Raw genomic sequence first — 27,007 nt, forward strand, 5'->3', positions numbered from 1 at the left:
AGTACTGTACTTGAACACTGCATAATGAAATGCCACAGTATACAGTATTTAATCGACACTCAGATGTTTCCTCTTGCTTCATCCTACAGCTTCTCTTTTCCATGTCACGCCTGCAAAGTGTATGATTAAATCTTCCCCTCTTCTATGGCGTTGTCTTCTAGGTATTTTTTTGGTATCTCTTGGTATGTTTGATAGCTTCCTTTGTCCATCTTTGATCTGTTCTGCATGCAATATGTATGGCCCACTGCCAATTTAACTATTTCAATGATGTCTTGGATACTTAGATCTATTCATTTATTTTTTGCTTTTCTTGTTATTTCTGTCTTTCCGTGCTGCTTGCATCTGAGAATTCTTGAAATTGAAGCTGCAGGTCCTTCAGGTGTTTCTGAAAATATGACAATGCCATCGACAAATCGTAAGTAGTTCAAATAAGCTGTTTAACTAGTTTCCTTTTTCTTCCCAGTCCAGTCTTGAACTCTTCTTCAAGAGTTGCAGTGAAGAGTTTTGGAGAGATTGTGTCTCTTTGACACACTCCTTTACAAATCTTGATCTGGTCAGTGTCTCCACAGAGTCATATTATTGATGTGGCATTGTTGTAGATATATTTAATAAGAGTTATACAGGTTTATTCAATGTGTTGATTTCTTAGAGCTCAGATCACTGAGTTTGTATATATTGAATCAAATGCTACTTCATAGTGAACAAAGCCCAGCACAGAGGAAGCTCATATGCTCTACATCTTTCCAATACTTCCCATACACCTTGTATATGACCCATCATGTTATATCCACTTCTGAATCCTGCTTGTTCTCTTGGTTGTGTGAAGTGTGTCTTGAATAAGAGGTGTTCATATATTTGTAAATACTTTCTATAAGATGGGAAGCAGACTAATAGGCTTATAATTAATCCGATCTTTTGTCTCCTTTCTCGTGATGAATGACAGTTGCATTGTTCCATTTATCTGGTATTTATTTGCAGACACTTTGTGAAAAGTTTTGCCAGAATCTTCTATCTGTGTGTGTGTGTATTATAGTCAAAATATTACAGACTGCACATTTGTATTGCCTGGGGAATAAACCACAGATTGCCTATTTCTGAGATTTTTGTACTGATTATGGACAGAGCAGAATGCTTATAAAATTTTTTAAATGGTTTTGTTCCGTGATGTTATATGAACAGCTTGTTGTTTCACTCTACAGCCCCATAAAATTGGCCAGCTTCTTGGAATTCATGAACACAACCACACATTCAACACACACCTTGGTAACACGAAACTGACATCCTAGTATTGCACTTTAATCGTATCATTTTTGGTATAAATAATTGTACAAAAGAATCCACTGAATGCTCTCAATGTATAAACCAGGCACTTTTATTACTGCTGTCATGAGACCTTTCTGTAATAAGTACACCGAGATCTTGTTTGATTTATTTATTACTGGAAATAAATGTTTCAACCACTTTTCATTATGGGCTATATTTTCAAGGACCCCATAACCATTTGTAAACAGCCTCATCTAAGCACAGGTTGAGAAACACGTGTTTTCGTGGTTACTTAATGCATTTTTCTGGGAGCTATAAATAATACAAAAAAACACATACTGAACCAGTATTTTAAGTTTTGGAATTAAGACTAATCCATTGTTTTTCTGCATTCCTGATGTGACAGAACCTCAGCTGCGACCTCACGTGGCGGGGAGAGAGAATGCAGTGGTTCCAACGTTAACCGCGTGTATTACCATCATCACACCAAGTACCAGCAGGTTACAGAAAGGAATAAACAAACCGCTTCTATGGCCTCTCCTGAAAGTGTCCTTGACTTTTACAAAATGGCTGAAATCAATTTAGCTGAAATAAACGTTTCACCTCCTTTCAAACTATAACCGAGATAAAATATCATTTGCCAGAGCGACTATGAAACAAAATACGCAGCACAGATCGGAATTCCTGCTTAAGCGACCCACGACTAGTATGGTACTTGTGTGTCTGAGTGAGACACACAAAGAGAGAGAGAGAGTTTTTATTTCATGCCGGGTTAATTGTTTGAGGGGTTTAGATTTCACATTTTCCACCTGCAGCATCTGCCACTGGGCAAACTTCCTGCTTTACGCTAAGGGAATTTACATCAGGGACAATAAGATCACAGGATCTCCCAGCCAGGCTTTCACAGACTCGTTAAAGTCCATTAGCAGGGCTGAACAAGAGACAGGGCTCCTGGAAGCATATGGCTACTTCCCCCAAAGTCTGCCACATTATAGATCAACAATCATTTCAAATAGCCAAGGGCCTAATTTGAATAAAACCATGTTAAAGTTGAAGTCATTCTGTATATAATTGTTCTAATTTGGAGATTAAATTGACAAATTGCTATTCAAACAGTTGAAACTGATATTATTTCCTAGTATCTTGAATTGGTTTTAAACGTAATTTGTGTTTAGAGAATATCAACTTTATATTTAAAATTTGTAAAAGCACAACAATATTTTCAATTTTCCTCACTGCAACATGTTTCAGTTCTTGAAATCTAGTGTCATTATTGATGCTTCACACAATTAGAAAATGGAGTTACATGCCTCCCCCCCCCCAAATCCACAAATCAGGCAGAAACTGTGCATTTTAATATTAATATACGTTTTGGTCTAGCCCACATCAGTAAATAACAACAAATGTTTGAAGTTGTAGGATTTTTATTTTTAAATAACCTACACTGACCAAAAAAGGAAAAAAATAAAATAAAAAATAAAAAACATGATTGAAGGCTAAGACAAAAAGTTGATAAGCCAGTAAGAGAGAAAAAGATAAAAGCCGCTACTTTCACTAACATTGCGTCTAAAAACAAAAAGGAGAAAAAAAAGGTCCAGAATAAAATTCATGATGAAAATTCACATTAAAATTTCCTTAAAGTTTTCTCTTCTTCAATCTTTACACAATTACAAAAAATAAAAGCCCTAACTTGTAACTTAGATTTTTTCCTTTTTTATTTTTTTTGGCAAAGTCGATATCCCTCACATATTTTATCTGACCTTTTGGAAAAACAGAGAGGAAAAAAAAAAAAAAAAAAAAAAAAGTTTTTTCCATGCCCACCCCGCAATAATACAATAAAATAGCATTTTCTTCAAGTAACAGATATGGGAGTATTTGTTTTCCTCTCAAAAACAGTCTGTAAAAATTAAAACTGAATACTGATTCAGAACGATGGAGAATATCAGGACGCTGGGGATATTCTACCTACTGTAAAATTAATAAAAACAAGTTCACATTAACATTGAAAAAATAAAACTTTCCCTGATAGAAACTGTGGAATAAAAGAAAAACAAAATTCACATTCCATTTCCTAGAAGCGTAAAACAGTTTTAAACGTTATATTTTTTTTGCACCCCAGCATCCGGATATTCTGGATCGAATTCCACAGAGTTCTAGAATCAGTTCAAATGAACATTAAAACATCACACGCACACCCATACACACACAGCTTTCGTGGTCAGTATTTAAAAACATTCATCCCGAGGGGCGCGCTCTCTCTCTCTCTCTCTCTCTCTCTCTCTCTCTCTCTGATGGTGTGGGTGTAGCTTAAGGAATTCTTTGATTTTTCTATTAAAATATAGAAGTTATTGAGAAATCCGAGGGCTAAAAACAGACCAAATAAAACGATAAAACACACGCAGATTCTTTTTGTTTGTTTGAATACAGTAGCTATAGGACCACAGAGTTCAAAGTTTGCAAGTAATCTTGCGGAAGAGGGGTAAAGCCAGTTTTAGTCAAGGATCAAGCCTTTGTGCACCAGCTAGTTCATAGTGGATCAGGGTGTCACGTCTGGGCCAGCGGGGGAAGGGGTGAGGAGCTCGGACTGGTCTGACGATCTCATCCAGGGTGGCGGACTTTGAAATAAGACTCTCACCCCTCCCTGGGGGCCCCCTGAGTCCGTCACCCTTCCCCCTTTCCGCCCGACCTGACCCCTGACTATCAAAGACCTTGGCAATCCCATGATCGCCTGCCCCATCCCTCTCTCTCCATGCTCATTGTCTCTCCCTTGTCAAGCCTGATCAGCGTGGTGCAATCAGTTACGCTAAAAACAAAATTAAAACGGAATTTAAAACCGCAAATGGGATTTAAAACTCAAAATCCTCATCTGCCATGTCTATGGCCCAGGCAAACTTCTCCCGCTGGGTTTTGTTATAGATCTTCTCGATGGGCACGTTCCACTTCTTACACCTATATTCGAGAGAGAGGTAAAAAGAGCGCATTAGTAAAGCATCAATGCCACAGGGAGCAGCGCAACAAGTACAGATCAGCTGCAGAGAGCAATCTTAATTACTCAAAGCTGGAGGAGAGGGGGACAGGAAGTGCACGTGGGGCAGGGATTCACCTAAATAGTTTTTTGGATCTATTTCACGGTGAAGTTCCCCCCCACCACTATCCTCTTTCATATACACCCATTGCAAATTCTGTGGTAAGCTTCCATGCACGTGTTCATTTCCTCTCTAAAACTGCAGCGGTAACCAACCAACGATACACATTTGGAAAAAACAAAATGGAGGAGAAGAGAGAACAGTGTAGCCGCAAGTTAACACTTCCTGTCTGGGGGCCCCCCGTGTGTCCTCTTACCAGGCTACTGAGATGCGTGGGTCCAGGTAGTTGAGTTTGGACGTGCCCAGGGCAATCTGCTTGTTTTCCTCACGGTCCGTTGCCTGGACTTCAAGCTTCATTAACTGCTCCTCTATTCTCTCAACGGCTTTCTTCTTGCTCTCCACAGCTCTGCGAACAGACAGGGAGAGGGCAGCGGGTTAGAACTTGTGTTCACTAGCGCTAGAAGACGAGAAATCATAAAATACCAGGCCTGCTCGGCTGGTCCCCCTCCGAGCAGGACACTCACTTTTTGGACTTCTCGTCTCTCCGTACTTTGGCATCAGCCTTGGCGCTTTTGAGTTCTCGCCGCGCAGCGCTCAGCTGATCTTTCTTCGCTTCAATCTGAGACAGGAAAAATGACAAAATCAGCAGGCGGGCCAGAGAGGAACAATGATGGGCAACAATCAACTGCTCTTCAGGCTCTTTAACATAAATATGTTTTGACTCAGAGGTGTTGGAAGCAATTCATATCATGATGGGGGGGTCATGGCTTGATAGTTTAAAGAAAAAACACAAAGCTCTGTGATGGAAACAAGGTAGACAAAGACACATGGCTGAGAAGCCTCTCCGAAGCCAGCCGCATGACCCTCTGTACCTTTGTCTGTAAGTTCTGCATGGACTTCTCAAAGGTTTTGGGTGCCGCCCTCTGGTGGTTACACAGGATGGCCACAGCCCTGTTGGCTCTGTTGTAGGACAGGATCTTAGCAGGGATGTTTTCTTCAGCTAAAAATGAAAGAAAGATCTCAATTTAGAGTCAGCAAAAGCAGGCAAACATACACGGTTAGAAGAGGATAAGTAAAGCGGAGTGATCGAACGTACGACTTGTGAGCTCCTTCAGCTGCTGCTGCAGGGTGATGGAGGCGTTGAAGGTACGGAACACCTTGGCGGTGAGTCCGTCCATCAACTCCTGTAGATGCTTGTTCAGAATAGAGGTCTAGGAGGAAGAACATGAATTTCAGGCCTTCTGACTCAGGACGTTATGGCACAAATTAAAAAGCATACGGACTAAAAATCCACTGATGGAGAACAAATCCTCTCTGAGTCACCGCACCAAACCTGAATGATTTCTTTACAAGGTTCTGTGCTGTCATCACCAGCTAGCGTTCCCTTTGCCCAAATTCAGAACAGATTCTACCATCAACCACAACACAGACATTTGTTAGAACATAAAGTTTGCAAACGAGAGGAGGCCATTCGACCCATCGTGCTCGTTTGGTGTCCATTAATAACTGATCCAAGGATCCTATCCAGTCTGATTTTAAATATTCCCAAATTTACAGCTTCAGCCACATCGCTGGGGAGTTTGTTCCAGATTGTGACAACTCAAAGTTGTACAGTTATAAAGTTAGTTGTACTTCAAGGAAGACAGACATTTGAGACATCTAGGGGTACTGATAGAAGGCTGTGCTACAGGTCATTGTGGCCATTGTGTTAAAAGTGTGGACTCCAGCTTACATTGAGACGGTCAAACAGGTCATCTTCAGGCTGCTTGTTCTCCATGAACAGCTGCAGATTCTTGAAGACCTAAAAGGAGACACACACAAACACGAGGAAGTCTGTATTGTTTTCCCTGACCAAAAAAAACAAGATGCCCCTACAAATAGCTGCAACAGTGCACGTTTAATTTGAACAGGAAATGTTCTGCAACTGTGGCTTTACAACCTACATGAAAAGGCTCTTACTCAACAATTCTGGTCTAAGATTGTCTAAGGTTGCAAGATTGTCTCATAATGAATGCTAAGATGAATGGCACGCCCATGTTGAAATTGAACACACAACACTCTAAGGTATATGACAACCCCTCATAACCTCACTTGGAACAGCTTTAGCACCATTTGTACTTTAAGCAGCTCAGTACTGAAAAACTGCATCTGTGAAGAAACCCAACTAAAAACACACACAAAGCTATTCCCAACACACTGCATGCATGTATGCATGCATGGAGCCGGAACGCAGGGGAGCGGGGCCGGCTATAGTGCAAAGTACAGGCCACATGGGGAAGCAGCAACAGCCTTTTCTCCCGAGGGAGTTCCTGTAAGGTGTTGAGCAATACCTTGATTGCAACAGGGGCCCGGGGGCAGGCAGCTCCCGGAAACACCTCGGACATGACAGTCAGGCACCAGCTATTCCCTGAGCAGAGAGGGCAGCTCCCAAGGCACTTTAACCCTTTATAGTTCAGCTGTCCTGGCTCCACACACACCCATCCCTGCTTTACGGCAAGATCCTTCTTCCAATCTTTTTATTTTTTTAACCTCGTTCATAGCATGCACACACATACACACACATACACACACACACACACAGTCTCACCCTCTTTTCCACAGGAACTTTGTTGTAGTAGCGGATGGAGTCCTTTCCCAGGAAGTCGAACTCCACCACAAATTCTTGCCCATCTATCTCTGGGTACAGCTTGATGTGCTCCACTCGTAAGGAGCAGCAGCCCACAGTGTCAGCCGTCTCCCCCTCCTCCTTCTCGTTACCTGCTCTCAGAGCCAGCTGACGAGAGACAGAAGTGCGATTGATTACAATACAGGAAAAAAAAACAGCCATCTCTTGCATCAAGTCTTCAGCAAAATGCCTAAATTATGAAGAATACAATACTTTCTGCCAAGTTCATTCCTTAGTAACTGGCTTGATTTCCTCTAGAGATGTTAAGCTACAGTTATCCACAAGAGAAGGGAAATTAAGTTTTTCCCTGACAATTCCCCAGGGCTGGTATTTTTAGCCTGACCTTGGCCAGGGCAGGACACCTGGCTCAAACGTGCGTTTCTTATCTACGATAACACACTGTAATATTCCCCTCACCTCAATGTGCCTAGAACTCTGGGTGTGTATTTGCATTCCGAGGTGTTCTGAATTCCACACCGATTTCGTATCGCTTTTCAACAGATTAACAATGGGTCATCGTATAAGAGATACATCACACACCCAGTGGAAGTAAATAATCAAAAGGGGACAGTTGTGCATCCATTCTATTTTGAATTAAAAATCACTGACTAGTTTGCAAATATTAAGATGTCAGATCCACTGCCTCTAGTTATTTTAATGTATGGAAAGCTGCCCTTTTTGGTGGGCTGAGCCCTTAACTTTTGTAACCACAATGCACAAGTGCACAAGCTACCCCAGGATCTGTATACCAGTAGCCGCAGGGATATGTTCTACTTTTCAATCTAAGATTAGTATTTCATGCGAGAGAAGGCTGTTGGGATAGATTTGAAAAAGGAATAAATAGATCTGTTGTGATTCAGGTTGTTGCATCAACTTGGGAATTTTGAGAAACAGCAATAGCATGGTGGCAAATTACATTTCCAGTTTTGCTGCAGTTTAAATGAGGGAGAAAAAAAAAAAAAATCTAACCTTGTCTATGAAGTAGAGGGCAACGGCTCTCTGGCGGATTTTCATTTCCTTGGACTTCCAGTCATCCCTGTACTGATTCCGGAGCCGATCCACACACTTCTTTAGCCTTCTTGCAGTCTCGTACTTCTGCCAATCCTTCTCTCCCTATGGGCGCCAGAGAACATGGGCATCAACAATTTCAATGTCATTCCATCCAGTCAGAGCTGCACAACAGAGTCAAGTCTCAGGAGAGCATACCTTAATCCTGGAACTGGGGTTCAACATGATGTATTTGATGGAGCCCTGGATGTTCTCTGTCCATGACACGAGCCACGTCACCTTGTTGTCATGACGCACTTCCTTCCACTTGGTGCCAGGAGGGGCCTTGGGAATTTTGGAGTCCCTGGAGGGGTGAACGAGACCAAGCCAGTCAGAGACAGCTGCAAGAGTTAACCTTGCAATAAGGCCAGATGCACAACACAGGCGGAAAATAATTAAGACAATAACATCGGTGAAAGGACAACCACAGCATGAATGGAAGCCCTATGGAAACCAAAAGGGGAATCCTTAACATACTTTCTGGAACTGAAAATAAAGACAAAGAAAGCCACTATTGTTTAACACCAAAACCGCCATAACAGTCATTTGGACCATGTCCGGTTTCTAAAATTACTTTTTTCCATGATGCCGAAAGTTCCAGGAATGTTTGTGATTGAGTTTTCCTAGAAGCGTGCGTCTCAAATTGAATATGCACATATGACAGATTCATCAGTGATGGAGATAAACCGGTCCGATATGTTGAATGCCTCCGTGTTATATGTATATATATATATATATATTACAGCTCTGGGAAAAATTAAGAGACCATTGCAAAATGATCAGTTTCTCTGGTTTTGTGTGTTTGGGTAAAATGAACATATATGTTTTATTCTATAAACTACTGACAACATTTCTCCCAAATTCCAAATAAAAATATGAATGGAATGGAATGGCTGCCATACATGTAGAGATGCTGATTTAAGAAAAAATTGCAGTGCTCTCAATTTTTTCCAGAGCTGTTTGTAATACCTATTCACACATACATACACACAGTATATTACTACAGCATATGTGATTGCTGTACTGTCTAATGTGAACTTCCATATCTCTCTCCATTTGCACCTGTGTGAGACTATCGGCCTATTGTAAGAGGCACCTGCAGTCTGAGATTGTCTGCAGCTTTGATAGAAAACTGAGGTGTAACCACTTGATATGTTGATATATTGTAATCAGAATAAGAAATACTATTGATGACATTATTAAGTCAATTAAACCTAACCAGTGCAGGAGTGTGAAACCACAGCCTCATCATTACACAAAGACAGATCTGCAAGCAGGTGCATTTCATACTTAAAGCAAGAGGGCACTTTCAGTTTCTTTTTCTGGAACAAACTACTCAGCAATGCACTTAAACCTAAACACGGACTCTCAGGGTTCCCTTCAAGAAACAGCTGGATTGATTAGCTACTTACAACCAAAAAAGGCTTCATGGGGCCTTTCATTATAACCTCCTTTAGGTTCTCTCAGGCCCCGCAGTTGGTAAATTATTTTTTGTCAAGCTGCCATTTAGAAACAATGAAAGTGAATTCCGATTCACACAAAAGGCACAGAAACGTAATGCCTTCTGCCTAGGAAATAATTCCCAGGGGGCACTGCTGGGTGTTGTGTGTGACATGTAGTGCAATGGAGAGAAAGGAGAGCTCACTTGCTGCAGTTGATGATGATGTCCTCAGGCCGGATGCGTCTCTTTAGCATGCCCATCTTGGGGTGGTCTCCTCGGCCACGGAACAGACCGGGGGGCTCAATGCGGAAGTTGGCAATCCGTTCTTTATGATTGTCCATCACACAGAAGCCGTACTCCTGAAGAAGGCGCTCATTTTCTGCTTTGATTTTCTGATAGGAGGGGGAGAGAGAGAGGGGGAAAATCTTTACCCGACTTTACCGGAAAAATATAGATATCTATTTCAAAATCCCTTACATCATTAAACTTGGGAATACCCTATAAAACAAGCACAGGTTCTTAAAGGCAAAAAGGGTATCTAAAAAAAAAATCACTGAGGAATTCTAAAGTCAAAACCTGTGACGCAAAGATGAATAAAGAGGCAGTGATTAAGATACCAGAGCATCTCGCTGACCTTTATCCATAACGACTAACTGTAGCAGAATTTCCTGCCATATTTGTACTTCCTCATTTCTTGAAGTACGTTGGACAAAAAGATAACGCGCTCCGACCACACCTAGCTCTGCCCAGAGTGCATTCATGCCGTACAAATAAACCTATATAGTGGTAGGTTTTGTCGTGCTCACGTGAAGAACCTTACCTGTTTTTCTTCTTTAGACATCTGTTTCCTGGCCTCAGACTGGGCCTTGAAATAGTCATTCATCTCTGTGAAATTGCACTTATTTAGATCAGTGATAATTGACTTCTCCTCACTCGTCATTTCCTTGAGAGAAAAGAAAACAAAACCAAGTTAATCATTCATTTAATACATCAATCATTGCCCACTGTCCACAGCTGACAGCTCTTGGCACCCAGCCCTACATTAACATCAACTGAACTCTAGTTACACAGCGCAAATACATACACAAGTACATTCACGTTACAAAATGCATTGTTAGTAATGCTAACTACAGCAAAAGGTAATGGAGTTCAAATTGTTTGTCGGGTACAAAGTTTTTATTTGATCTAGGCCCATCTGTAACAGTTTCCTCGTCAAAAATCAATTTAACTCTAGTTACACTCTTTGCATTTAAATTCGAGCATTACAATACATTGAAAGAGGTGTTCCCTTTACCTTCCGCCAGTCTTTGAAGAAGTTTTTCCGGAAGATGTCCTTGGTAGTGTATTCATGGTCCAACATTTTGCCGAAAAAGGTTGCCACTTCTTCTGCCTGGGGAGACAGCTTCATACACTTCCCTGTTAAAAAAACAACAAATTGAGGCTGGCTGTCATGACAGTGGGAAGGTGTCTGAAAGTGTGCAGAAGCTACAAACAGCTGGCAGCCATAGAATGCAACCTGTGGAGGATCTAAAAGGTATAAAACCAAAACTTGTTTAAGCGATACAAACTGAAAAGATATCCTCTAAAAAGATCTATTTAAAGATGTGTCTTCCAAACAGCTTGCTGAAAGTATGCCAGTGAAAGCACAATGTAAAAAGACAGTTACAAAGCTGTAGCTACTGGACAACTACACATTCCTCAGACTTTGGTTACATGCATTTAAATTTGAAGAGGAAATAGGAGAAAATGGCAGTGACTGGATATAAATACAAACAGTCACCCTTTAGAGCTCTCTCCAGGAGCATGCATTTTGAAGGATATAGATCCAGAAGAAAAAAAAAAAAAAAAAAAAAACTTCTCTATATAGGAAAATACCCTGATTTTATTTTAAACTCCAGCTGCAACTCATCACTTACAAACATCTCGCTGACTCATGCCTTTCAACCCTATGTGTAAGGCACAGCTGACCTACAGGTCACTTCCTGTACAACAGAGGCCGATTAGCAATAAGGAGATAAAAGGCCAAACAAGACTTACCATCATAGTAAAACTTGACATTACCAGGAAGAGGTTCGTAAGGGGGTGCAAAGACGGGACCTTTGTGTTCGAGAAACTTCCACTTTACTCCGTCTGTGTATCTCTCCTCCTCCCACCTACAGGTGTCATACATTCAGATACAAAAACATTAAAGGTGCACCCGTCAGAAGGGTATTTTCCGTGCCCTGTGATCTGTGGCCTGCTTGTCACATGCCAGCAATGGGGCTGAATAGACAACCATACTGCGCACACACACAATCTTCAACAGTAGTATTCATCAACATAAATCCTCTGGTTAGTTTAAAAATAATAATCTGAGGACAACACTACATTTAAATGTCTTTCCTGCTGTTATGTGTATTTTCTCATTACAAATCTTTAAATGTTACCTTTCACAACTGAATAAAAATCATCAAGGGCCACAGGGTTGACTTCTGAAGATTTATTTCATTAGACTAGATTTTCCTCCTTGTCATGTGGGAGCTGTGCCCCCAGTGCTTAAAGAGCTCAAGGTTCAAAGGTAAAAATTGCAAGTGTCCTGGTTTCTATCCCCCCCAGCACATACCATTTCCATTTCTCCTCAGGCTCTTTCTTTGCTTTCTTTTTGCCATCAGCAACAGCTCCTTTCTTGTCCTTAGTCTTCTTTTTGGGTTTGATGTCCTAGAAATGAACCCATGCAAAGGTAGTGTGTCAGCAACAGGATTATTTAAATTATAAAAAAGTAGCAATACACATTCCACATTATTAAATCTAAGCTTGAGAAATAGGGAAGAAAAACCCCACATACCTCATCATCCTCTTGTTTCCTCTTTTTGGCCTTCTTTTCATTTTCCGTTTTGATTTTCTTGGGCTTTAAGTCATTTCTGAAATGCAGGAAGGAAGAGACACTGAGATTTTGTCATGCATACCTCCTACAGGGTACTCTCGTTTCTATGGAACTGTTAAGTCATTTGTGGGCTGGCAAAAATGAGCCATGGCGCGTGGCATAGACAATCCTTCAAACCAACAACTTTTGGGGGGGGGGGGGGGGGGAATCAGAAAAAGCTAGAAGGGTTAAATTCCAAATTAAATGGCCCCAAAAAATGGAACACCACCAGGGTGGAACTTGTACAAAAGTAAAAAATGAAGAACCACCAGGTCTCGGGCCATATACTGATGGGAAAAACAAAACACACTCGGATACGAATGCACAACTGAATGTGTCAAAAGAGGCACAGCAGCTCTATCCAAAGAAGACCGCATAACGACACCAGTACTCACTCATCATCATCCCGCTCCCGTTTTAGCGATTTTTCATGTTTCGTGGGAGAGAGGTAATAGCTGTCGTTCTCTGGTTCCGCTTTGATACGAGGAGGACTAAGGAAACAACAACGAAAGTCGAACATTCAGTCAGTTTCGAAAACAGAAACATTGCAACCATTTAACATGACTGTCCTGCCTGACACTTGAAGATCTGCCATGACATTTATTTTTAAACATCAAGCAGGATACCGACATTTCACTTTTTAATAATTAAAAAAATAAGAAGTGAGCTTCACAGTTCATGTCTGAATGAGGCCTTATGTGTTAATAAAATCTTGCTATCTCCTTAATATCCCAATAAGGATGAGAAAATGTACTGTAGATCTCCACTAAGGAACTGAGCACACTCACCTAGCAAACCCATTCTCCTTTTCCTTCTTTAATTTGCCTTCAACACTGGAGGACTTGCTCTGTGAAAGACAGACAATATAAAAATCAATTTAGCAATACAGATTTAATAAAGGGACAGTTAAAAGTATCTTCAGTTTACCACAGGAGAGGACCCTGATAAAGAGCCATCAGACCCCCTCCAGGACGGCACACCGCGAGCTCACCTTGTCTTCTTTCCTTTTCTCTTTGTCCTTGTGCTTGTCCTTGTGTTTTTCTGAGCTGCTGTCTTTGTGCTTGACTTTGTCTTTATCTTTGTGTTTCTTTTCTGAGGAGTCCTTATGTTCACTGAGAACGAGGGGGGGAATTAGTCACTGTTAGTCATGTACATTTCAAATTAGTTACATCTTAAATAGATTCATTCCAATTTAAAAAGCCAGACTACTTTGATGACAAAAGAAATTGAAGTTAACCCCTAGCACCCCCCAAGAAGCTGCTCTGATACTGCTCATATTACTTTTCTTAACCACAAGAGAGCTGGGCAAAGGAATAAAAGATGATTGGAGAAGGACACAAAATTATATACAGATGTACGAAAAAAAATACCTTTTTGGCAAAACATTATGAATGGCAATTGAATTGAGGAGAAATATACTCTGCATCACAGCCTCAAATGCTTGCAAACTCATTCTAAGAGTGGATTTGGAAACAACACATCAAGATCAAAATGCTGCAGTATTTTACGTAGACCAACATTAAAAGTAGGTGAAAATAGGGAGATGTGCACCGAATTCCCTGGGCTACAAAACTTCCAGTAAGAGGCACAGGGGTGGGGGTGGGGGAGGGGGAGGTGGTGTCTGGAGAACAAAGATTGACCAGACTTTAGGACCCAGACACAGACACCACCCCACCCCACCCCACTCTCCACTCCTGGGGGTGTGAACGCCTCACTAACAGATTAAACTGCAGTGTGTAAACAGTGATTTGGGGTTTATGATCTAGCAAATGCAAGCAATTTACCAAAAGGACACAATTCGGGCCACTGTTATTGCAGGAAAATTTCCTTTACGAGTGCTTTTCCTGCTTTGGATTCATTCAACCTGCTTTTTAAGAGGACAGTCAAATGTTCCTGAAATGTGGGCTATGGTAAGAGACTGTCAGCAACAACTCTGTGCAGCTGAGACTTGTACCACAAAAATAGCTGCTGGTGGTTCCAATACATGGGTAAGACCAATCAAGATGGCCCAAGTGTGGTTACACAGGAAACTGGGCCGTTGATTATTTTAAGTTTATTTATTTTATTTTCATGGTTTGTGCATTCAAACCATCAGACCTGAGAGCTTGGGCTTAATCTTCTACCACAACCAACAGCACTAGGTCCCCTGAGGCCACCCCAGCACAGCAGACTTTGATTTCCAGCAGGTCGTATTGGCTGTCAATGTGCACTGTGGTATATTTTATATATATATATATATATATATATATACACACACACACACACACACCAAACAGCTGAATTCTTAAGTTTGAAATGGCCTGAGAAAAGCCAGTGTTGGGAGAGCTGCTGGTACAAGAAAAGGGAGTGATTGCACAATACTTCCAAGAAGGAGAAATAACTAAATCTCATTTAACTCATTTCAAATCGGCAACACTTTCTCTTTAGCTTCACAAATAATTTAGCTGTAGGTGTCATGCAGACAAAACAGAAATCCTTAATTACCACTTAATATCAGCCTTTCCTTAATCTGAGAATTTGCAAATCAACACCAAAAACAAATATCGGCACAAACCATATTTAAAATCGTTTTTTTTTTTTTTTTTACATATATTGATCAATAACCACTTCTTCATTTGCAGGGAAATAATCCACTTTAGTCAATGGCTTACAAACTCATCTCTTAGTCCAGCCAAGTTTACATCCCCACCTTCACTCAAAAGCCAATAAAACCCCTTGATCGTCTAATCGAACTGAATGGTCAGCTTGTCCAGTAAGAGAGTGGTTGATTATCTGAAGACATCTAGAGCTACAAAGCGTCTCACTATCCGTGTCCTCAGGGACTGGAGCTGCACAGCACTGCACTAACATGTCTGCCTGCTATAATGTGCAACCAGGCACATGAGTTCGTTTTACATCCTCAATTGGGAATCCCTTCATTCCTGTCAATGCCATGCGGTCAGTCAAGGTTATTATGACAAGTATTACGGCACTGAGCCACACAGCACAGGATAGGACACTGGCCCCAAGAAGGGCACAAAGCAATCGAGGGACTGGCGTACCTGTTACTATGCTTGGATTTCTCCCGCTCCTTGTCCTTCTTGTGGTCTTTGTGTTTGTGTTCTTTGTCCTTATGCTTGTCTTTGTGTTTGTGGGAATCTGTGGAGAGAGATATTAAAATGATGAACCACTTACATATCATGATCGTGCTAGGCATGGTCTTATACAGGGACTCTCTCCTTTTGTGGGCGAGGCTTTGGTTAAAGGAAAAGCAGGAATCTAACAGCTGCAAAATCAGTATCAGTATCATTTTTATTTTTTCTCTCATTACCGTTGTGGAATCAGAAAGAAAATCAATATTAAATTGCATATGAAATGGATATTTCTTAATGATAAAACAGTACATTTTCCAAGCATATAAGATTAATGAAGAATCAAAATATTAAAATATTTAACGTGCAGTCTGCATTTCACTTTTCCAGTTCGCAATTAGTTTGAAATCAGTGACGCCGCAGGAAGGCTTTCAGAGGACAAGATTGGGTATAGCTCCAAATCAACACCATCACGTAAGACAGTAATTACCTAAATGCCTTTGGTAACACAGAGAGACTGAGCAAGAAGAGAGAGAAATATTACCAACTAACACCTTTTGGTACCTATACACAATAAATAACAGAACAAGTGGTAGAAGAAAACTGGAGTCTAATTCACCGATTCATTTCTTAAATTGACTGATTTCTAAAGATGCTACGTCCTCTCAAGTGTCCAGTACAGTCCAGTGGAAGGAAGAAAAGGAGATGCTGCCCAGTATACAGCTCTACACTTCAATAACCTTTTACAAGGGACAGATACATAAGAGAAGGTCTAGACCCGTGGTCTACAACCATGGTACTAGAGAGCCCCTATCTAGCAGGTTTTGGAGATGACCAATTTTTAAATACCTGGAAGTATTTAATTTGAAACAATTAAGCAGGTTGTGTTGTAAATTCAGGTATTTAGAAACCACTGGAGCAATCCTCCAAACACATTGAGAAAAGAAATTCCTTGGTTGACTTGCTTAATTGATTAATTACTTCCACGTGTTCCAGGTTTTAAGAAATTGGTGATTTAAGGTGACCTATAATATAAAGTGGTTGGGGCTCCCCAGGACCAGGGCTGGAGACCACTGATCTAGACACAGGGAAGAATTTCAATTTTTAAGTTAAATTATATATATATATATATATATTTTATTATTATTATTTTATTTATTACATATATACACACACACACACTTTTTTTTTTTTTTTTAATAGAAATCCAAAATTTCTGTAATGGTAGCAATTGAAATAGTGATAATCTTACTCATACTCTTGCACAGGGAGTCCAATTACAATGTCGACAAGTTAAAATGACCCCCCCACCGTCTCTCCCTGTGGTTCTTATGGTTCTCCCATCACAGACCCAGTAGAACCCTTGGGAGGGGGGGGCATCCTTTTCTGAAAATTTGGCAAGAAACCTTTGGAAAAATAAATCAAATGTTCCAAGGACTTCTACTGTGGTTAAGAGAGAAGCTCAAACTGCATTCACAGCACTATCAGGTCAGCTACCGTTTGTACAGGATGTTACAGTATCGCACGCTCACTGATTACACCTGGGTGCAGAACTATTTATACATTTGAAAAAATAAAAGTCACCGTCCGAAAACAGAAACCCATTTCCTGCCATCTCCTCCATATGAGAAAATCATTTTAGACACGGGCTGCTTTTAGTAATTTGAGGCAGAGACTAGCCTATTCATATAAGCCTATACATATTAGCCTATACAACGTGTGCTGCAATGCCACCGTGAGATCCATCGTTTACAATCGGAGTGTGATCGAGGTGCCTTAAGCTGTCTTCAATCGTCTTTCATGGACAGGACTGCGGTGGAGAAGAGACACTGGAAAGGGGTGTAAATGATTTGGGACAGAAATTCCTTTATTTTGAAGCAGACCACTCCTCTGCATTCCTCGGACGCATAGCATTTATCCTCTCTCCTCTTGACTAACAGGATCTGAATTAACACCTAAGCTTTTCCACCTTCACTGGAAAACTAAAGCCTACTGCTGCTCAAGACCACCACTCCCTAATAGCCACCTTAACTCCCGTCTCATTTTAAAGCTATGGTAAATTGAGTCTGCAGCCGCTGTAGGCCTATGATAGCAAAGAGGCCTCCAACTCATTTCACTTATCTCACTTTTTCTCCTTTCTTTCCTGCTCCCCTTCCAAAGACGTCACTTATAGAGGAGGCGGGAAAAGGGGTTGAGGGCTACAATTCATACAATACCATAAACGTTCTCATTGAAGTAATGCGTCACACTTTTTTTTTTTTTTTTTTTTTAATTCAATTAAAATAACCCCTAATTGCTAAGGAACAAAAGGACAGCAGACCCAACACTGCTCAATTAAGGACCACGAGTAGCTAAAGTCTTGTTTCAGGGCAGAAAATGCAAACAAACATTGTGCACAGTTCTTCTGTGCTTGTTCTTCAGGAAGCTAATAATCATGAGGCACATCAGCCTTACATCACCAAAAAATAAAAACACACAATATATGTATAAATTGGTGAAGAATAATCCAAGTACATTTATCCACATTTGCCATGGCAATTTGCATTAATTACCATTTCGTTTTGCACAGCAGGCTCAGCATTTAATTTGATAGTGGGAGCCAGTTTGTAGCCGTCAGATTTATTTTATACAGAATATTCAGGGGGGGGGGTCCAGGGGAACACAGAGAAAGACACTCAAGCCGTGAGTGTAAGAGAGTGAGCAGACAGGCCGCTGTTAACAATGCAAGCCTCAATGTCAGTCAGTTAACAATATCATTATTATACTAATGGTCTTCCCCATGCAACCCACTGTCAAACTCTGCATGTACCAATACACTTTTTTGTGTATACAGCACAAAGAAACAGTCAAAGGAGAATACAACACTGTTCACCCATTCGACAGCACAAGCAGAAAAAGAAAAGTCTAGTTAATTGAAAAGAAATGGTTTAATAATCCTTCACAAAGAAAGGAGATGCTCACAGAAACAAAAACAAGGAAGGTATTGCTTTGCAGATTGTGAAACAATTCAGGGTAATTCCAACACTATCAAAGGTGGAATTATTATAAGCTCTTTACATTGCCTCACAAACTTGATTTCCATCCACAGCACAAGCAATCTTTCAGAAAAACCATTAGTAGGATTCTCAAAAGGGTTAACACGTCCACCAGACACCAACTCGTCGTTTCATTGGTTGACACATATCAATTAGGTACCCTTAACTGACCTTTTTATCCAGAGGAGTTTCTACAATAACTTTACTACAGGTCTTTGGTTTAAACTATTAATCTGAGCAAGACCTTCAACTGCAACCCCCAGGTAACAAGCTCCTCGCCTCAAGCACTACTAATTAAATGCAAGTCATTCAGAGTAGGTCTATATAAATGCCAAAGAAAATCAAAAAGATGTAGACAGAAGAACAGCAGTAGATTAAATTATTGAATGTCATAAGCAATGTCATAAAAAAACTAGTTTTAATTATTAACTATTTACTTTCTACAATCTTCGTCAAATAGCCCAGAACCGTGAATGGGTTTGTATGCAATTGTGAGCTTTTGAAGCATCAAACTATTTCTATTTCAGAGCAGGATTCGATTTGGGTTTGATTCGATTCGATTACAGGATACACACTCCAATATATGAAGCAGATTTTAATACAGTAGTACTTATTGGAAGATGTATAAATAACTGCAGATGAGGCTTTAGATATTATGCAATTGTGTGCTTGACGCTTTGGAACAGCACTGAAGTTTTAGAGAAGCCGTTTGAGTATCTGTTAGTGTAACAAGTTCTTTTTAACGGTGCCATACATGATGTTTAGAAGAATTCATTAACATGACAATAAAACATTGTGGTGTATGACCATTTCATATCGTGGAACAATACATCTCTTTAGACTGCCACCTGTAAAAGGAGATTTCGGTCTATACTTTATGAAGTTCAGTTCCTTTGAATTACGAGTAGTTTCACTTCTCTAGTAATACAAATAGAGGCAGTCCAGAGAACAGCGTGTTATTCTACACGTTCTTTTCCAAGTACATGCTAGTAACAAGATGTTCTGTTTCCTTAAACTGAAGAAAATAATAAAAACCCACATAAAGACTATACCATTTACATAAACAAAATAACCAAATACAAGTCTACTTTAGTCTTGTTTCCAATATAATTCATGAAAGACAGCACCCTCTTGTGCCACAATAGGGTTACTCCTTCCATTTTGAAAAGGGATAAAAAGAAATTGCATTTTTTAAAGATTGCAGCTTTGCAACCCACCTACATAACCTCTTATTACATTTTCAAATGAAAATCAAGCAGAAATTAATAGATTCTACCAAACTAACAGCCTATTTATCTAAAGCTAGAACTAATGCACACAATATCGGTTAGGGATATAACTATTTTATAGCCCATCGCTCAACACCATTGACACTGAATGATAATATATTTGACCCCGATACTCACCTTTCTAACAGAAGACATTTTCCTTTTATACTGTATTTGAAGGTTAAGTGACATCATTGAAACCTATGTGTTCATATCCCATCTCATAGTATCAATGTATCATTTTAGGCACACTTTGAAGTGGGATGCCATTAAAGCACTGTATTCAAATGAAGACTGACTGAAGTCTGAAGTTGTATGAAACAAACCAAAAAGACATTTAGGGATAGATGAGATTGGAGATTAAAATATATACAATAATAAAAACTTTTGGAAGACTGATCTGACTAAATGAGTCAAAATGTCACGGCAATTACATCAACGCCCTAGCACTGCTAATGAAAAGACTAATTAAAGTGTTGACAGACTTGACCCAAACAGGTTTTCTTCACGTTCCAGTAATTCATGCCCAACAGAAGTAAATTCACTCCATTAAGTGGAAGGCAGGCAAAGGAGGAGGGAGACATTTCTCCAGCTCTTTTAGACTAAACACAGGCAGAGAAGGCGATCTGAAGAACATCAATTTAACTTCTCTTCCATTTCTGCTACAAAGCTGTACACCAACGAGCTAAGTAGTGCCAGTGAACCCAGTGGAATACAGCCACCTTCAACTCCATTAAACCTGATATGGCAAGATATGAGGCTCTGCAGAGTCCATTTAAAGCTCTCGTATATAAAACGTTCATGATAAACTAACCCTTCATTTTAAAGCGAGTTAACATTTCCGATCATTTTTCCGAAATGTACTTCACATAATTGTCTGTACGTCTGTAAAAAGGGCTGGAATCCATCTGTACTCTGGGAGCAAGTACTTCAATAACCATCTCAAGTCTGATTTTAAATGTATTAAACTACTTAGCTGATTTATACTGGGAAGCCAATGAAGGAAGAAACAGATGCCTTAGCTTAAGATGATTTACTGTATTAAGTGCTCAATTTAAGGATTCATTTATCATCCCTATTAAAGTCAAAAGCTAAGTAACTGACATGATAGTGACAGTCATACTGTTCATAATCTTGGTGGAAGGGTTAAAAACACTGATTCAAAAAGGTACATCTAAGAATAATTAATATTGTATGAGGATATATTTTTAATTTACCAGCTGTAACTACAATGCAAACCAATACTTTTTTTTTTGTTAAAAACATAATCAGATACTGGTTTTAAATTACAGACAGATAAATTATGAATGCTTTAAACCTTTTTCCTCCTCTCTAATGTATCTAAGTGGTGAAGAATATTAACATGATTTACTTAAAAACATGTGAAAAAGTCTGAAAACTGAATGCACAAATATCAACATTTGCAAATGCATTTTAATTATATGTAAAATAATCTGCAATACTAGTCTTGGAAAGTATCTGCAAGTTGATAATTTCAGAAAGTCACCAACACCAAATTACCAAGATTTTTCTAGTCAACACCAGTAGAAACAAAAACAGCAGCTGACTGGTACTATCCCCAGCACAGCAAGTGAATACTGTGCTTGATTTTTCTGGGACAAATCTGTGTGCTATTCTTCAGTGTTGGTTTTACTGGCCCTACATGGTCAAGACCTGTATTTATTTATTTTATACACCTTGAGAACCCAATGATTTAATAATCATTATTTAAAAAAAACAACTTCCAAACATATTAGACAAAGAAGATCATATAGGCTACCCTTGTATTAATGTTGGAATTAAAATGTGAAAAAGCATTGACTTCCTTCTTAAAATGTTAAATACTTACAACTTGCTTAACCATTTCAGTGAAGTCAAAAGGATATACAGCTATGAATTCATTAGAATCACGTCCTTTTCCGATTCAAGATAAGGTCACCCTTTTGCATGCCAAATAAGCATTTAGCTTATTAAATTATGGTCTAACTAACCGAAATATCAAATAACATCTTCAAACATCTAAACACCCCACCCTGAAATGTACTGGGTAACTAATTGTCAAAAAGAGAGCCTTGAAAGATTGATTATCTTGGGGAAAAAATATATAATGGGGAATATATATTTATACATTTGCAGAGAGGAAAAAGCAATCAGTGATGGGTCACCTTTCCACCTGGCCTGGTAAAACAATGGAAGTGCACACACACAACTAGTGGCACAGAACATTAAAATGGCTTTTCTCTTGTACTGCAGCACCTGGGGGTTCAGAATCTAACCTTGCAAACATCCGTAACATCAGTGAGGATCCTCCACAGCTTTACATCTGAAGGCGGGAGAGGAGGCAAGAACAAACTCAAAACCTTACCGCACCCGGCAAACTGGTTAGCTGTCCAAGAAGCGCTTTTGTCCCAGTGAGGGTTACACAGGTTGGGAAGTGTAAAAAGCATGGACTTGTCACCGATCCTCGTGCCCTAACGCTCCCTTCACTCACGTAGCTTCGACAGTGGAATGCACACATGAGCTTCTAATGGGAGCTGCAGCGAGGTAGTGGGTTTTGAATTACTGGGATCACGAGTCAGACTGCGGACGGGCCGGCCTGGAGTCGTCCACACCAGCCCTTACCAGGACAGTCCGAGGGCAGTTTTGAGCACTAACCGACTAAAAGTATTGTATCTGTATACAGAAGCATGGCTATATGGAATTTACATTGCCAGCCATGCACATAAAATTGACTAAGATTGTGCAAGAACTAGATGGATGGATAGGCCTAACTACAGTAAATTCAACATGCAAGATGGGAAAAATGACATCCTCTACTTAGTAACATGATACCCTTATGAAAGAACCCAGTTCCTACCTACCTCTAAGCACTGTATGCCCTGATTTGTATGGTTTGGATGACAAAAGGTTGCACACTTCTCTTAAGATCAATGAAGTGGAATCTGTAAAACTTTCATTAGATTGAATTAGTGCTAAAAAAAAGATATCACCACTAAATCAAAAAGTATAGTTTAAAAGAGCAATGCTTATGAAGCCAAATGAATCCCAGAAGACCAGTTTCAAACAAAGGGTGTTAATACTTTTAAATATAACGCCTTAGAGTATACACAGTCCTAGATAGCATGACTGGTAAATTAATAGAAGATAAGGATCTAAACTGAGCTCCAACTGTGCAGCTTTTCTGAAGAACACCGTGTGCTTTTTCAATGAGAGGGTACTCGGTAATCTTAATAATGGGAACCAGGACTCCATGCTACCTGTAGATGTTCAACAACACAAATTATGTGCACACTGTCCACAATTTGGCTGCTTGCTTCATATTATCTTTTTTATTGCCCCCATGAATCTAATGCTTAAAAGAAGAGCAGGCATTGCCATATTAGACATGTAGAGAACATGTACATTACAAAAGATGACCAATTAATTCAAGTGGATACATACAAATTATAGTCTAAATCTTAATCTTGACAAATAACAAAATTGGTAGGCTACCTCTTATCTTAAAAATGATATAGGGATAGGAGGCTGTGTGAGCAAGTATTTTGGATGCAAGTGTTTTTATGATATGGATCTATATTTTTGATCAACTTTTAATACCTGTATGTATGACAGACCTAATTTCACCAGTTTGCTCGACTGTGTGGATCAATAAAGTTGAAAAGCTGCACAGATGTCCGAAATATATAAAATATACTTATATTAAAATTAAGCAAAAAAAGCAAATGACTACCCATGAGGTTAAATTTCAAGTTTCAAAGCCACTGGAACTGCTCAGTTCAATGGGTCAGGCATATTTCTGGGATCTCTACCACCTCCAAAACCCCAGCATCCTAATGGTGAAAGTGTCAATAAAAGAGGTAGATTTGTTGGCTTTTACAAAAAAAAAAACTAAATTAATAGGTGAAAATACAGCATATATGTATTACACCACAGTATTAAAAAGTTTTCATTTATGTTCATTATAATTTTCCACGTAGTTATTTGCACAGTAAGTTTCAGAAAAGTTTCAATTATACAGCTTAATTGGGGTAATTTTCGGAAGGAAATGAAAAAACTCAATAAAAGAGAAGCACACGCACAGACGATCATTGATACATAAACCATATTTTGCATTAATAGTGAGACTGAAATGCGTCTAAAACGCACATTTGTGCCCTCACCTAATGTTCATTTTTTTTCCACACTAGATACACATATGTAAAGATTAAACCTTGCATGCGCCACACATGACTGTTATCATGCAAAAGGAGAAAAAAATAATGAAAAAGAAAGGAAAAAGCATGTTCCCCCATGTAATCCCCCCGCTGCTGCCATGCCTCCATATCACGGGCGATCTGCACTTTGTGTTGTCGGCACTAGTGAGGATAGAGGCAGAGAAAAAGAAAATGGCGCAGAGACTAAGTCCTCAACCCCCAAACCCCTACTTTCGGTGCCAAAATAGAGCCACAAAACCGCCGTGTAGCAGCAATCGGGGGCCGCTTTGTGGAAATCCATGTCCGGCTCTATCGGGATCCGGGCCCGGTTCGGAAAATGGACCATTTTAACCCTGATTTATAAGCCCTCCATTTGAACAATAGGCGCTTGTGAGGAAAGGAGAAGGGACTTAGTCTCTGGGACGCCATTTCTGTCCTTAAAAAACTAACTACAGAAGACAGACAGCGCAGAAACGGGAGTCAAAATGAGACACATTCACAATGATTTCAGGGCGATTTGTGGTCGAGCGATACTTACCATAAACCCGAGATCCTGGATCGATCTGAAAAATAATTTAAAATACATTACAGGGGTATATTTCTGATTAAAAAAACCACGTACTGTAAGTTTCAACTGAGGTGAACTGAAAATGGCTTTTCGTAGATGGTTCTAGCAAAAAAAATGCATTGAAACTTATGATAAAGTTGTTATTCACACACCAACACCTTCTGAAACGATTATATTATTGATCGCGGCTGCTGATCAATTTTGTCCGTTTTTCTACAGTTAATTTTCCACTGTATTACTGCCTACGACTGCAATTTTAAACGTAATAAAAAGATCACCCGGCCAAGGTGAGGTCCACTCATCATGACACAACATCGTTACCTGCGAGTCCTTGTGAACTTGATCTCCACTCATTTCCTGGTTCCTTATTTTAAAATTAAAAGTATGAAATGTCTTGGGGGGGCAATGCCGGCGAGAAGCAGTAGGCAGAATGGAGACAGAAACAGTTGTGTAACAGACTAAGTCCCGATTTTCATCAACTGCGCATGCTCCAGATTGTTTAAATGGGTAAAAAAAACATGGCGTCTGGCCCTCTAAGCCCCGCCCCTTCGGTGTGCGCACATTTACACATAGTGCCGGCGCAAGCATGGGAGCCGCTAGCCATGTGGCGACAAAGAGCGGTCAATGTGCTTCACGGTCAAAGCGTGGGCACCCCAAACGCCTGCTTTTTCTTTTCATTTTTTTACTTACGTACTTGTGATACACATCTGTATCAATGTAACCCTCACGCCACTGGGTAAACAACAATAGTTACATTTTTGAAACCTTCTGCAGGGCACTGTTACAATATGACAACTGAATCAACTTTTTTAGAAATGCTGTTTCACATGTGCTATGGTGTGCATTGCCTTACAACTACCCCCCTAAAATATTAAAACAATACATAATCTTTCTTTCCACCAGCAGAAAGTAAACAATAAATAAACAAGAGCTGTGCTGATTTGATTAAAATGTATATAATACAGCTTCCTCCGAACTCCATTTTATAGTTTTTTGTATACTTGTACAACACAAACAATCCATGCAATTATAGACAACTGTGATATGATCACTCAGATACAAATGTGAGAGTCATACCACTTATACTAGTAATCTTTGGAAGAAAAGAACAATGTATCTCCCAGGCAGAACAAGCTCTTTAATATACTAAAAAATGAAAAATTAGCTTCTTATGAGTTTTGTATTACAAAATGTGATTACCATTGTTGTCGGGAAAATGTCACTCTCCCTGTAAGCTAAAGACCATGTTAGAGAAGTAAAATGAGATGGAGGAACAACTGAAGAAAGCCTGAGGTATTATACAAGTCTCTGCTGAAGTACTAGATTCATAGATTGTCGTTCACTCTCATGTGATATGAAACTGATATTTCAGCTGCCCACTCCACCACCTTCTGTAGAGTTGAGAGGTCACCTCAAAGGAAAAGGTAATCATTTACTAAACAATACCATAGTAATGTTACCTAAACAACATGTTTTGCATTGAAGCATGTACTGCAAAGTGTCCTGTTTATAAGTAACACTGTGGCAGGAATATCAGCACAACAGTGTCAGCTGTATCTGTAGTTTTAAAATTAGTCAGCATTGTTTAAGTATGGCTATGACTGTACATCCAAGTAATATAGGTTACTGAAGTGTCAACTGTATTTCTAACAAAAATATAAACATAACATGCAACCATTTCAAAGATTTTAGATGGGAGTTAAATAAAATCATTAGGCCCTAATCTATGTATTTCAGGTCTCAAGTTCTTAGCAAGCATGCAATTATCATGACTGCAGGATCGTCCACCAGAGCTGCAGTCAGGTCAAGACCCTGGTGAGGACAACGAGCCACAGATGAGCTTCCCTGAGACGGTTTCTGACAGTCTGTGCAGAAATTCTTCAGTTGTAGATACTTACAGTTTCATCAGCTGTCCGAATGGCTGGTCTCAGATGATCCCGAAGGTGAAGAAGCCAGATGTGGAGGTCTTGGGCTGGCGTGGTTACACATGGTCTGTGTTTGAGAGACTGTTTGAACATACTGCAAAATTGCCTTAAACGATGTTGGGGGCGGCTTATGGTAGAGAAATGAACATTCAATTCTCTGGCAACAGCTCTGGGGGACACAATCACAATTATACATGCCCTCAAAACCTGAGACGTTGCATTTATATTTTTGTTCAGTATACATAAACTATAGATAAAGATGAAAATGTTCAAGTTTCAGTAAAGCTTTTTCAGGGTTAGTTGCAAACTACACATTACAACAAATCATAATGGATAATAACACTAAGTGAAAATAGAATTATACAGTTTTTTTATATAGTTTTTCTATGCATCCCTTTTTGTTCTCTGTGGGAGGTTAATGGACTGATATCCCTGCATAGGGGACAGGTGACGTAAATGAGGTGCGAAAACAAAGTGAAACATCAAAATAAAAACCATTCTGCCGTACCAGCTATCACTCAGTACAACAATGCTATTGCACCC

General features: G+C 39.7%; 1 protein-coding gene across 1 annotated transcript; it reads right to left on the reverse strand.

Moving 5' to 3' along the window:
* Nucleotides 1-1,350: 1,350 nt before the first annotated feature.
* Nucleotides 1,351-25,015, reverse strand: top1b (DNA topoisomerase Ib). Its single transcript, XM_066702421.1, has 21 exons — nt 24,861-25,015; nt 24,510-24,534; nt 15,446-15,542; nt 13,396-13,516; nt 13,193-13,251; nt 12,800-12,895; nt 12,327-12,402; nt 12,105-12,199; nt 11,540-11,655; nt 10,797-10,918; nt 10,323-10,445; nt 9,707-9,894; nt 8,221-8,365; nt 7,984-8,127; nt 6,937-7,122; nt 6,082-6,150; nt 5,446-5,560; nt 5,222-5,349; nt 4,874-4,968; nt 4,606-4,755; nt 1,351-4,212 (listed from the first exon to the last, which is right to left on the reverse strand). Exons 1-21 carry the CDS (start codon nt 24,891-24,893, stop codon nt 4,110-4,112), a joined length of 2,286 nt encoding a protein of 761 aa, XP_066558518.1. The 5' UTR covers nt 24,894-25,015; the 3' UTR covers nt 1,351-4,109.
* Nucleotides 25,016-27,007: the final 1,992 nt, after the last annotated feature.

This window comes from Amia ocellicauda, chromosome 4 (assembly GCF_036373705.1).
Source record: "Amia ocellicauda isolate fAmiCal2 chromosome 4, fAmiCal2.hap1, whole genome shotgun sequence".
NCBI lineage: Eukaryota > Metazoa > Chordata > Actinopteri > Amiiformes > Amiidae > Amia > Amia ocellicauda.

What these genes read in the sequence shown, in the direction of transcription:
- top1b (XM_066702421.1), bottom strand. Translation starts at nt 24,893, where the DNA reads ATGAGTGGAGATCAAGTTCACAAGGACTCGCAG. An exon ending in ACCTGTTTGACCGTCTCAAT is followed by an intron (nt 5,561 to 6,081) that starts GTAAGCTGGAGT and finishes TCTTCCTCCTAG; the next exon opens with ACCTCTATTCTGAACAAGCA. An exon ending in AGAGACGAGAAGTCCAAAAA is followed by an intron (nt 4,756 to 4,873) that starts GTGAGTGTCCTG and finishes GTCTGTTCGCAG; the next exon opens with AGCTGTGGAGAGCAAGAAGA.